This window comes from Mustela erminea, chromosome 19, assembly GCF_009829155.1.
Source record: "Mustela erminea isolate mMusErm1 chromosome 19, mMusErm1.Pri, whole genome shotgun sequence".
Lineage (NCBI taxonomy): Eukaryota > Metazoa > Chordata > Mammalia > Carnivora > Mustelidae > Mustela > Mustela erminea.
Genome location: NC_045632.1, coordinates 3,759,760 through 3,772,194, shown reverse-complemented (window position 1 = coordinate 3,772,194; position 12,435 = coordinate 3,759,760). Strand labels below are relative to the sequence as shown.

Below are 12,435 nucleotides of genomic sequence, written 5' to 3'. Positions count from 1 at the left end.
CGCACCACCCCCCCAAGTCGGGGGCTGCCACACCACCGTGGGAGGCCTGATGCTGAACCGAGGCAGACACCCCCCCAATGGGCACCATATTTAGAGACAGCAATAACCCTGCATCATCCCACAACCAGACACACACACACACACAGCCTCAGACACAGGCCCATGAGCATCCTTGGCTCCCAGAGGAGGGAAGTTAGGGGACCCGGAGCAAGAACAGAAACTAAAATATGGGGTTTGGTTACTTCCAGACTCGGGTTCTCTTCTCTGTCTGCTCATTCGTCTCCTAGAGACAGACAGACGGACAGAGTCGAAGAGAGAAAGACAAAGAGACAGAGAGGCCAAAGAGAGGCGCACCGGAGAGAAAGGGAGCCGGGAGCAGGGGCCAGGCAGGGCGGACAGAGACCTGTGGCGGCCGCGGGGCGGGAGGCCGAGGAGGCCCCGGCCGGGTGCGGGGAGAGGGCGGCGCGGACTGGGGCGGCCCGGGTGCGGACCCGGGAAGACCCCGACACAAAGGCCGCCCCGAGGGCGGCGGCGCGGGAGGAAGAGGGGGAGAGGGGGTGGGTGGGGGAGGGGCCGCCCGCCCCGCCCGCGGCCCAGCCACCGGCGGACAGCGGGTTAAGCATCTCGATGTGGAACTTCCGGATGTGACCACAGAGAGAGGGAGAGACCGGGAGAGACCGGGAGAGACCGGGAGGCGGGGAGACACCGAGCCACCCAGCCGCTGGCAGCCCTCCGGCCCGCTGCCGCCAGGACCCCCCGCCGCCCCCGCCCCCCTCCCTTTGCCCGCCCGCGCCCTCTCCCAGTCTCTCCACCACCACCACCCCGGTCTCCCCAGTCTCCGGGTCCGTCGGCCGCGGGCCGCCCCGATCCTCCCGGGACCCCGGGGGCGGGGGGGGGAAGGACTGGGGGCCTGCCCCCCGCTCACCCCTGCCCCCGCCGTCATGAGCCCCTCGCCCTGACCCCCGCGTGGGGGAGGGCGCCGGGGGTCCATGCGCGTAGCCTCCGCGCTGCCCGGCGCCGGCCACTGACGGCGGCGGGGGTGGGGGGGCCGGGCTCCCGGTCTCCTGCCCCACCCCCTGGCGTCCGCACCGCGGCCCGTCGGGGGCCGCTGCCCCGGGCTGCGCCCGCCCTGCCGGCCAGGCCCTGGAGGGACCCGGGAGCTGCCACCGGCATCAGCCCATGGCCCGGAGGGTAGGTCTGAGGGTGGGCACCCCGCGTCCCAGCCCGGCCGCGCACCCTGTCCCTCCGTCGTCCCCGCTCCGGCTCTCTGGCCCCCGTCAGCCAGTCCCGCCCTCTCCACGTCTTTCTCTGCCTCCCCTCTCTACCCCTGGTCTCTCCTGTCTCTGCTCCGGGTCTCCTCCTCTCTCTATCCCCGGATCTCCTCTATCTCTGCTCCGGGTGTCCCCCTCTCTCCACCCCTGGATCTCCTCCTCTGACTATTCCCCGTCTCCTCTGTCTCTGCCCCGGGTCTCCCCGCTCTTTCCACCCCTGAGTCTCCTGCTCCATCTCAGGTCCTTTCTCCTACCCCCTCCTTCCTCTTCTGCCCTCCCCAGTCCTCCCCGGTCTACTTTTGTTCCAAGTCCTCCCGAGGATTAGGGGTGGGGACAGTACTGGGTAAGGGGTTCTCACCAGGCTGGGCCGAGGGATTCTATCCTCTGTGGTCCTGGGGATGGGGCAGTCGGAGGGGATCGGGCAAGGAGGTGAGTACGCACCTTTGGGGGTGGAGGGGGTGGGAACATGGCTGGCTGTGAGGGCCCCATTGCACATCTTAGGAACAGTTGGATTCAACTTCAGGGCTCAGAAGTTAGGAGAGGAGGAAGAGAAAGAGATGGCGAGGGGGACATACACACACAGAGCCCTCGGCACACACCCGCTAGGGGCAGGGGCCCGGGCTACCCAGGGGAGGAATGTCTGCATCCTTCTGTTTGAGTCTCTTTGATTCTTTGAGCCTGTTTCCTCAAGTCCAAGGAGAGGGTTTGGCCCTGTGGATTAAGGCCCCTCTGGCCTCCCCAGGGTGCGTGCTTTTGTGATGATAGTGCTTCACTTTGGGGCGGATCGCACAAGTGGGTTGTGCAGTTGTACGGGCTTACACTTCGGTTCAACAAGTGTTTATGAAATGTGTGCCAGGTGCTGTGCTGTATGCCTCATTCATTCATTCACGCATGCGCTAAATACCAAGCTCGGCCATTCACGCATGCGCTAAATGCCTCATTCATTCATTCACCCACTCATTCCTTCGTTGCTGTGTCTAGAGTTTAGTTCTTGGGGGGCGAAGGGGGCGGACTCACATGGTGAGTGGGGTGTGACAGGTTGTTAAGGCAGAGTCAGATGTGCTTATTTGACAACTGTGGGATGAAATTGACGGGGGGGGGGGGACAGTGTAGACATACATTTATGCATAAATGACGTGCTGTGCTGCTTTTATGGGAAGTCTCCCGTCAGTGAGTATCTCTCTCCTGTATTTTCTCTCCTCCATCCCGCTCTTTCCCCTCCTCTGTCTGTCGACTGTATCTCTGTATCTCGTTCCTAGTCTCTCTCTGAATCTCTCCATGGCTCTCTCCCCTCCTTGCTCTGGGAGGAGCTGGGAGTTACCATCAGCTGATCCCTGACCCTCAGACCTGAGACCTGGGTCAGTGTCTCTCCTCTGGACCCTCGTGCCCACACATCAAGAATCCCTGATGGAACATTTTTCATAGGCCAGGGGTATAAGAGAAGACCCTGGCGCGGGGCTCTCAGACCCACCCAGACAGTTCCATGGGACATCCACGGTCTAAAGGTGGCAGAACTCAGACCCAGGGAGTGAGAGGGCTGGTTCGGGGAGGCAAGGAGAGACATCTGGGTGCCAGGGTAGGGAGGGTGCCAGGGTAGGGAGGTTTCCTGATGCCTCCCTGTTGTTCTCCCCTTCTCGCCTCCCCCCCAGTACGATGAGCTGCCCCACTACCCAGGCATTGTGGACAGCACTGCAGCCCTGGCTGGCTTCCCAGAGGCAGTGCCCTCGGCACCGAGAGCCCCCGGGCCCTATGGCCCCCATCGGCCTCCCCAACCCCAGCCCCTGGGCTTGGACAGTGATGGCCTGAGGAGGGAGAAGGATGAGATCTACGGGTGAGTGGGGACAGGACTGAAGGCTCTGTGGGGTCTTGGGATGCGGGCCCCTTTCTTTGAGCCTCAGACTCTCGTGCTCTGTCTTGGTCTTTCCATCTCTTCCCTGGGTCTTCTGTCCCCTCCCAGGTGCTTCCATCTTCCGCTCGTCCCCCGCTCTCCCCTCATGAACTTTCTGTCCTGCCTCCCCCAGACACCCACTCTTCCCGCTGCTGGCCCTGGTCTTTGAGAAATGTGAATTGGCCACGTGCTCCCCCCGGGATGGGGCCGGTACTGGGCTGGGCACACCTCCAGGTGGTGACGTATGCTCCTCTGATTCCTTCAACGAGGACATTGCTGCCTTTGCCAAGCAGGTGGGCATCCCCATCTACTGTGTGCCAGAAGAACCAGGGAGGAGGGGTGGGCAGGAGACAGGACGCCCCTCCCCGGTCTCTCCCTTCCTCCCAGGTGCGCTCTGAGAGGCCCCTCTTCTCCTCCAACCCGGAGCTGGACAATCTGGTGAGATCTCTGCCCTCCTCCCAATGCTCCTTCCTCCGCAGGGGTCTGCTATCCCACCCTCCATAGCCCTGGGGTTGGTTATGGGAGCAGACAGGAGGTCATCAGACCCACTTTCTCAAACAATGGTAATTATTGCCATTTTACAATGAGTACAGCCTAGAGTTTGAGAACTGGGACTGATGGCCTGAGTTCAAATCGGAGCTCTGCCACTCACTAGTTCTGTGAACCAGGACAAGGAGCTGAATCCCCTGTGCCTTGGTTTCCTCATCTGTAGCTAGTAGCTATTCCTATCTCATAGGGCTGTTGTGAGAATATAATGAGCTAACAAGAGTTGAACACTTAGAACGGTGCCTGGCACAGAACAGAGACCGAATAGGCATTAGCTCGTCTATCAGCCAGGACAACAGAGCCCATGCCGAGATGAGTGTAGGGGCTCGGCTGCCAAGGGCAAAGGAGAGAAGAGAGGGAGAGAGGAGGAGAAATACTTTGCTTTCCAGCTCCAGCCAGGGCTTCCTGTTGCGTGACCCCTTTGGCAAAGGGGTCTGGGAAATGTAGTTTACAGTCAGAGGGTGGGAAATGGAGCAAGGGGCAAGCAGGCAAAAGATGGGGTATTTTTATTACAGCAGACATTCATTCACTTCTCTTGCGATGGATCCTTTCCCGTCTCTTCCACCTCTTGCTTCTCTTTCTCTGTCTCTGACTCTCTGGCATTTCATCTTTCCTTAATTCGGGGTCTCTGTCTCTGTTCCCTGTCGCTCTCTGACCCTGTGGTTCTGTCCCTCTCTGCCTGTCCTCTGTCTTTGTCATTCTATCTCACTCTTTCTGTTCTTCTCTCTCTCCTTTTCTCCCCTTTCTCCTCCCTCCTCCTCCTTCTTTTCCTCCTCCTCCTCTGGTCCTTCTCCCTCTTTCTCTCTCTCTCTTCCCCTCCTCCTCCCCTCCTTCCGTCCCTCCTTCTCTCCCCTGCTCTGTCTCTTCCTGTCTCAATTTTCAGATGATACAGGCCATCCAGGTGCTCCGTTTCCACCTGCTGGAGCTGGAGAAGGTGAGTGCTTCTCACTTCCCCTCACACCCTCACTTCCCCCCCCCCATCCCTCCCCTTCTCACCCCTTCCACCCCTCCTCAGGCCCTCTGCCCAATGGAGTTGGAGCAGAATGCTGCCCCATCCCTGTACACCCCAGCCCTGGCTCCCGGGTGGCCCCCCCAGTACCCCGGTGCCCCCTCAGGTCCACGACCTGTGCGACAACTTCTGTCACCGCTACATCACCTGCCTCAAGGGAAAGATGCCCATCGACCTGGTCATCGAGGATCGGGATGGCGGCTGCAGGGAGGACCTCGAGGACTACCCGGCCTCCTGCCCCAGCCTCCCGGATCAGGTGGGCTGGGCATGGGGCACCAGGCATCACCCCGCAACCATAGCTGTGAGCGGACACAGCCAGGCTACAGCGTGAGGGTGCCCCCACCCCCCAGCCTCAGCCAGCTATGCCTGACCACCGGGCATGCGCCAATGACGCAAGAGCGGCTGCGCAGACCAGGACACACCCAGATGGCAGCACATGCGCACACATGCATACACGTAGACTTAGTTGTACCCGCACAGCCTCAGACACAGCCACGCAAACTCAGTCTCCGCCATTCTCGCTCGTGGCTAGATGAGCACATATGCCACCTACTCAAACACACGCGTCCCAGCCGCAGAGCAGCATCATACGCTGCACACCCCGAGTGAGACCTGCACTTCTAGAGCAACAGCCACCACGACAGACGGAGCCAAACGGTCCCAGATCCTGCCACCCAGATTCGGACACCGCAGCACTTAGACCCAGCGCGGCACGAGTGCAGGGCCTGCGCACACACAGACACGTGCCACCTTCACCACACGACAGCCAGACCGCAGCAGGTACCCACGCTCCGTGCCGCGCTTGGTACCGATGGACAGTCACGTAAGAGCAGCGCAGAGCCTGACCCGGACCACCCCCACAAGGGGGTCACAACTGCCCCCAGATACAGGCACATGGCCGTGCCCCGGCACAGACTCGGGCAGGCTGCCCACAGCAGTCACAGACGGGCCTCGAGGACCCTCTGCCATACAACCCACGGTCTGCACATGCGCAGCGAGAACCCCACTCTGAGGCTTGGCGGTGTTCCGCATTTTCGCGGCGTCGCCAATACACACCCGTGGCAGTCGTCCGGCCCGGTGTAGTCACGAAGCCACGCGTGCAGTAACCACACACACCGTCTCACAGAGAAGACAACCCATTTCTTGAACAACAGACGCAAACTTAGGACACCATGGGCTCGTGATCTCAGGAAGGTACACGAGGTCATCTCAGAGAGGGACGCAGGCGTGAGTGCACTGACCCGGGCCACACCGCAGTCTCAAGGCAGCTTCAGGCACACCGCTGTGGACACGCACCCAGGCGTCCCATCAGACCCAGCGCTAGAAGAGCCCCAGAAACCTCTGCAGCCAAGATCAAAAGCCTTCGGACTGATGATCCCACCGTTTGCACACCCGCCCACCATGCACTCAAATACACAGTTCCATACAGACATGCCACACCCGGGGTAACCTTCTCTGAGCTGTGGCATCTCCAGCCTGGCCCCCCCAGGATACAGATGAGATACTCGTGGTGGGCCATGGCAGGCTGCGGTGGGGCCGGGGTGGGGGTGGGGGTGGGTGTCGGAGTCGGGGGGCTGCTTACAAAGCAACAGGCAGGGTCCAGGGCAATCAGGACAGGTGGAGTGCCCTGGGATTCAACAAGAGCTGTAACCCTCCCAGTCCTCCTCCCAGCAATGGAGCTGAACCTTAAACTGAATGACAAAGAGGGTTTGACACAGTGTGTGCAGGTAGGTCAGGCGCCTAGGACACAGAGCTGGGGCCGAGGGCTGATCTAATGCATTGTCCAGTTCTTCAAAGTGTATCAGAGTCTAGATAAAGCACAGCCTGAACCCTCCACCCACCCTGCAATTCGGAGACACCTCCCCACCCCATCTTTGAAAAACAGAAGTTGTTTTTTATCCCCCCTAAGTTTAGTGCAAACTCATTTGGCAGCTTAGTCTGACCTGAACTAATGAGAGGCTATTTATAGACTTTATTTATTCCACTTAGTTAAATATTCATCCATTTTGCTGCAGAAATGTTAATGAGTCTGATGAGGAGGTTAAGCCCCAGACCCTGCTGGGGGTGTCATGAAATACACAGTGTGTGGGCAGATTTAGTGTCTACAAAGGGGAACCGTTCTATGGGCACCCGCCTGGCTCAGGCAGTAGAGCTGCGACTCTGGATCTTGGGGTCTTGAGTTGGAGGTTACTTTTAAGAATAAATTTTAAAAAAATTAAAATGTGGAAAGTTCTAAATTCTGAAACACTGCTGGCCCTCTAGGATTTCAGCTAAGCTGCTGTGGATCTCTGTAAGCTCACGTTTATGGGGCGACTGCTGTGTGTCTACGTGAATGATCTCACCGAGTCCTTTCCAGGCTCTGTGAGGTGGGGACAGTTGTTGTCTTCTGTTTTCCAGTTAAGGAAACAGAGGCACAGAGAAGTGAAGCAACTCGCCCAAGGCCACACAGCCAGGAAAGAAGCAGAGACAGGATTTACACTCAGGTGTCCCAGCTCCAGAGCCCATGGTCTCAGTCACTGTGCTATAGGGCACCCAAGCGTTGCACTGACTTTTAGCTCTTGTTTTCCAGAATAATACGTGGATTAGAGACCATGAGGACAGCGGGTCTGTACATTTGGGGACCCCGGGTCCATCCAGTGGGGGCCTAGCCTCCCAGAGTGGGGACAACTCCAGTGACCAAGGTAAGAAGCCTGGGAGGTGGAGGGGAAATGTGGGAGTCAGTCTGAGGATTGAAGTTAGACAGCAAGTAGGACTTCCAGAAGTGCAAGGATAATAGGGGTGTGGAATGGTCTCTTGGGTAAGGGTTCTGGGTCCCTCTGATCTCCCTGCTTGCTGCCCACAAACACAGCTTGCCTGTCCTCCCTCAGGAGATGGACTAGACACAAGTGTGGCCTCTCCCAGTTCCGGGGGAGAGGACGAGGAGCTGGACCAGGAGCGGCGGCGGAATAAGAAGAGGGGGATCTTCCCCAAGGTGGCTACTAACATCATGAGAGCATGGCTGTTCCAGCACCTCTCGGTGAGAGCCCTGGGGCCCGGGTGCAGGGTGGGCATAGAGAGAGAAGGAGAAGGATGGCCACACAGAGACTGAGGCCCCAAGAGAGACCCAGAGATGGGAGACTGAGACTCGGGGGAGATACAGAGGGTGAATTTCAAGGGATGGGGCCTGACTCGAGCAAGCATCTGTGAGTGCTAGCTGCCTGCCAGGTGCCATTAGGGCTCAGTCCTGCCCCCAACCCACCAGCCATTCACATCCCCCCCACCAATCACCAAACAGAGCCTATGAGGTTGGGGCTGGGAGGTTCCATTCTGCAAGCGAGGAGCCAAGAGGTCTCCTAGCCAGACGTGGGTTCAGATACAGGCAGTGGGCAGTTTGGGCTTCTCGAGTGCAACATGCTGCCTTGTGGAGGGAGCTGGGAAAATACAGGAAGAGTGAAAAAAAAAAAAAGTCAGGGAGAGACGGAGTCCCAGAGGGACTGAGACCGGGACAGTGAGAGACATGCACTGACACATGCACTGGGACCCTGATAGAGACTCAGACAGGGCCCGTGCTGGGCTTTGCCTCCCTTCTGGTGCTGGAGCCCCCACCCTGAGCTTTGGTCTCCCTAATGAGAGCTGGCCAATTAGCCCCTAATTGCTAGAAGAGGTGGGGGCGCCCACAAGCATAATTGCCCGAAGCTTGGCTCCGATTCCCTCCACTGGCCCCTGGGGAAGCCTGGAGCCGCTTAGACAAGCTGAGTCTCTGGGCCCTGCCCCAGCCTGGGCTCGCCATCCCCACGGGGCCAGGCCCTGGAGGTCAGATGGCAGCTGGGCAGGCAGGGTGATTCTCTGCTGGTGGTCACAGCACCCATACCCCTCGGAGGAGCAGAAGAAGCAGCTGGCGCAGGACACCGGGCTCACGATCCTGCAAGTCAACAACTGGTGAGTGACCCAGGAGGCTCCTGTGAGTCCCTGGGCCAGCCTGGGTGGGAGGCCGGGCGCTGTCCATGGTGCTGAAGGAGGCCCCGAAGCCCCCGGGAGCTTCTCCTCTCCCCTCCTCTGTCCCGTCCTCTTTCCAGCTCCGTCTCCGTGTGTTCATTTCAGCCTCTCTCCTACTCCCTCTTTACACCCTCCTCGGTTTCCACAACCCCCTCCCAGGTTCATCAACGCCCGGAGACGCATCGTGCAACCAATGATCGATCAATCCAACCGCACAGGTACAGGGAGAAAACGGGGAGAGAGGGCCTAATGTTCCCCGGGGAGTATCAAAGCTGGGGCCCGCATAACCCGGGGCTCAGCCTGCACCCCTCAACCTCCTTCCCAGGGCAGAGTGCAGCCTTCAACCCAGAGGGCCAGCCCATGGGGGGCTACACCGAAGCTCAGCCACACATGACTGTCAGGCCTCCAGGTAAGTCCCCGCCCCTTAACTAACCCTGCCCCCAGCACACCAGGCCCCTCCTCTCAACGAAGATACCCCACCTTCTGGGATCCAGTTCAAGAATAATGCAGTAATTCATTTGCATAACAGTGGAGCTGGGGGGACCATCACAGATTTCCTGGAGCCCACTTCTTAGCTGAGCTTGTTTCTTCCAGGCTCCGCCCATCCTCTGGAAGGTTCTACTTAAAGGACTAGTACCTTTTTAAAAAAGATTTTATTTATTTATTTTATTTGAGAGAGGCGAGAGCGCACACACGCATGCATATGTACACGCACACACACACACACACAAACGCTCGCACGCAGGGTGGGGGTGGGGTAGGGGTGGAGCACCAGAGGAAGAGGGACAGATGGACCCTGCGAGGAGCACAGAGCCCACCGTGGGGCTCCATCTCACAACCCTGAGATCAGGACCTGAGCTGAAACCAAGAATCAGAGGCTCAGTGGACTGAGCCACCCAGGCGTCCCAGGTCTAGTACTTTCTTAAATGATGACTCAGTCTGTCTTGATAGTGGGATCCCCTGGGGAGGGAGACGGTGGGAGGGATTTGGGGCATATGGGAAAGTCGGGGAAGACGCACAACCCTCATCTTTTCTCTTCCAGGGTCGATGGGAATGAGTTTGAACTTAGAAGGAGAGTGGCATTATCTATAGATTCAGGACAAATGTGAGTGTCCTATCTCTCGGGGTTCTGGGTTGGGGGTTATGTAGATCTCAAAGCTCTGTAAGGCCTCCAGATTCCAATACTGCGCCCACCTGGAGGGGGTCCTCGTGGGTCTGCAGGGCTCAGTGGGAAGATGGTTTATCCACCCACCCGCTCATTCATTTGTCTGTACGTGTCCATCCATCAGTCATCCACTTACCCACTCTCCATGCAAACACACATCCACTCAATCCGTAGTCATCTGCCCGCCCACCCACCTGGTCAGCCGTCCACCTCCGCACCGATCCAGCCGCCCACCCGTGAGCCACCCATGCCTCCGTCCACCACCGGTCCTCCAACCAGCAAATACATCAACCCAGTCTTCCACGCCCATCCACACTGATCCGCCCCCTCCAAAGCTTCACCCGCCCACCTGCCCACCCAGTCAACCGCACACCCATCTGTTCACACACCTCCGGCGGACATGAAGCCCTCTTCCGGATCCTGACCAGTCTCAGACAGGGTCCTGCTCTTGAGAAAATTTGAGCTTTGGAGGAAGTGAACATCAGAAAGGAATGATGGTCCAGAGCAAGAGGTGGAACAATACAGAGCTTGCTTGGAGGAGGGAGACGTCCCCTGTCCCTGAGATAGCAGGAAAGACTTCAGAGAGGAAGTAACTTCTAGGTAGGGCATTGAAGGATGAATAGGAGTCCACTGGGGAGAAGAGGGAGGGGCAAGAGAGTAGGGTACATTCTTTCACTCTCCCAGGTCTTAAGATTTCAGAGCATCTTCCCACTTAGTCTTCATAAAAAACCCCCAAGAGGGAGAAATTATTATTTTTGTGTTACAGATGAGAAAAATTGATGCTCAGAAAGAAAACTTCACTTGTATAGGTTCACTGAGCTCAGAAAAGTAGAGGGAATAGTGTGTGCAAAGGCCCAGGGTTCAGGAGCTGCCTGCAATTTCTACAACACGAATCAGACCTTGACTGACTCCGAGTTAAAACTCTTCTGTGGCTCCCTAGTGCCCTGTGGTGAAGTCCAGAATCTTCAGTTCAGCACCTCTACACTCCCTTATTTAATGCACATTCCCTGAGTACTTGTGTGCCTGGCCCTGGGCTGGGTAGTGCACACAGCAGTGACCACAACAGCCCAGCCCTGCCCTCACAGGGCTTATTGTCCAGTGGGGGAGAGTGTCTTCAGACAATGATGCCCAAAGTGGACAGGGCTGGGATGAGGGAACCCAGGAACTGGAGGAGCCCAGAGGGAGTATCAGACCCAGGCTGGGAGGCTTCAGGGAAGACTTCCTGGAAGAGGGGACTTGGGAGCTGAGACCAGGAGAACGGAAGGTGTGACGCAGGAAAGGAGGGAATAGCATATGCAAAGGCCCAGTGCACTTAGCAAACTCAAGGCTATGAGACAGCCCTATGCCCCCATCACCACTGCCTCCAGACCGATGAGGGGGAAGGAGGACTGGCCTGGGCTGGCACCAGCAGGCAGGCTGGCAAGTAGTGAACTTGGGGCCAAAAAAAGGCTGGGAGATGGGAGTGGAGACCTAAGAGAGCTTAGGCATGGAGCCTGGGAAGGAGAGGTGGACATTTGTCCAGGGCCTGGCAGGTCGGTAGGGATCTCAGCTCTGCCCCAACCAACCAAGGATGGGTGTGGCCTGGTCTGAGTGTCACGGGACCTCAAAAGAGGTGGAGGGGTTTCCCAGTCTCTCTCCTTGTCTTCTTTTCTCTTTCTTGGTTTTAAGAGTCTTATCTGTTTTTTCATCTCTCTCTCTGTTGCCTCTATTTCTATTCCTCGTCCTTCCCGCCCTGCCTCCCTCTGCACTCCTCTCACTGTGGGGCTGATGTGGGACCAAACCCCTCCCCACTTCCTGACTTGGCCTCTCATCCCCTCTCCACAGACCCCAGCCTCCGGACTGTGACCACTAAGCTCACACCTGGTTCCGGTCCCCGCCTGGCCCCCTGACTTCAGGACCCCACCTCCTAAGGTCCCCAATGCAATGCCTACCTCCCTGGGGCCCCACCGGGACATGGGGGCCTGAGCACCCACTCGAGGGTCTCTCAAGGACAAAGACAAGGCCCCTAGGCCCTGCGCCCCACTTCTGCCATCACCTCTGCCTGGAGCCCAAACTGAGATCCCAGTCCCGGGTCTTAAGAAGATGGTGGCTGGGGGGGTCCCCTGCCTCCAGGCTCGAGAAGGGACTGGCAGTGGGCTGCGGAGGTCAGGGAAGGAGGGTCAGCCAGATCCGACATTTGGAAGAGCCCCCTCGTCCTGCCGGCCCACTGCCCGCCCCTTCCCTCCCCTACCTCCCTTCACGGACGTCTTCTACTTTTTTTTTAATGATAAAATCTTTAAAAACAAAAAGCCGCCAATCTGAGTTCTTGTGTCTCTTTCGAGATTCAAATTCTCATCGATTTGAAGCTCATGAACCACCAATTATAATAATTGATACTCTTTTCTTTAAAAGATTTTATTTGTCAGAGTGAGAAAACAAGCAGGGGGAATGTTAGAGGGAGAGGCAGACTCCCCGCTGAGCAGGGAGCCCGATGTGAGGCTCCATCCAGGACCCCGAGATCATGACCTGAGTCGAAGGCAGACACTTAACTGACTGAGCCTCCCAGGTGTCCTAATAATTGATACTCTTTATCCCCACTCTC

General features: G+C 58.0%; 1 protein-coding gene across 2 annotated transcripts; it reads left to right on the top strand.

Annotated features, from left to right (window-relative positions):
• The first annotated feature begins 662 nt into the window (after positions 1 to 662).
• On the top strand, positions 663 to 12,109 carry MEIS3 (Meis homeobox 3). 2 transcript variants are annotated; one of them, XM_032325221.1, is made up of 13 exons: positions 663 to 1,191; positions 2,921 to 3,102; positions 3,293 to 3,452; positions 3,547 to 3,597; positions 4,589 to 4,639; positions 4,872 to 4,970; positions 7,284 to 7,395; positions 7,582 to 7,730; positions 8,556 to 8,632; positions 8,849 to 8,907; positions 9,015 to 9,098; positions 9,732 to 9,794; positions 11,679 to 12,109. In XM_032325221.1, exons 1-12 carry the CDS (start codon positions 1,180 to 1,182, stop codon positions 9,779 to 9,781), a joined length of 1,086 nt encoding a protein of 361 aa, XP_032181112.1. In that variant the 5' UTR covers positions 663 to 1,179; the 3' UTR covers positions 9,782 to 9,794; positions 11,679 to 12,109. The 2 variants fall into 2 exon arrangements, with proteins under 2 accessions (XP_032181112.1, XP_032181111.1); XM_032325220.1 differs by having other exon boundaries at positions 664 to 1,191; positions 4,821 to 4,970.
• The last annotated feature ends 326 nt before the right edge of the window (positions 12,110 to 12,435 follow it).

What these genes read in the sequence shown, in the direction of transcription:
- MEIS3 (XM_032325220.1), top strand. An exon ending in ACCTGCTGGAGCTGGAGAAG is followed by an intron (nt 4,640 to 4,820) that starts GTGAGTGCTTCT and finishes GTGCCCCCTCAG; the next exon opens with GTCCACGACCTGTGCGACAA. An exon ending in GCCCCAGCCTCCCGGATCAG is followed by an intron (nt 4,971 to 7,283) that starts GTGGGCTGGGCA and finishes CTTGTTTTCCAG; the next exon opens with AATAATACGTGGATTAGAGA.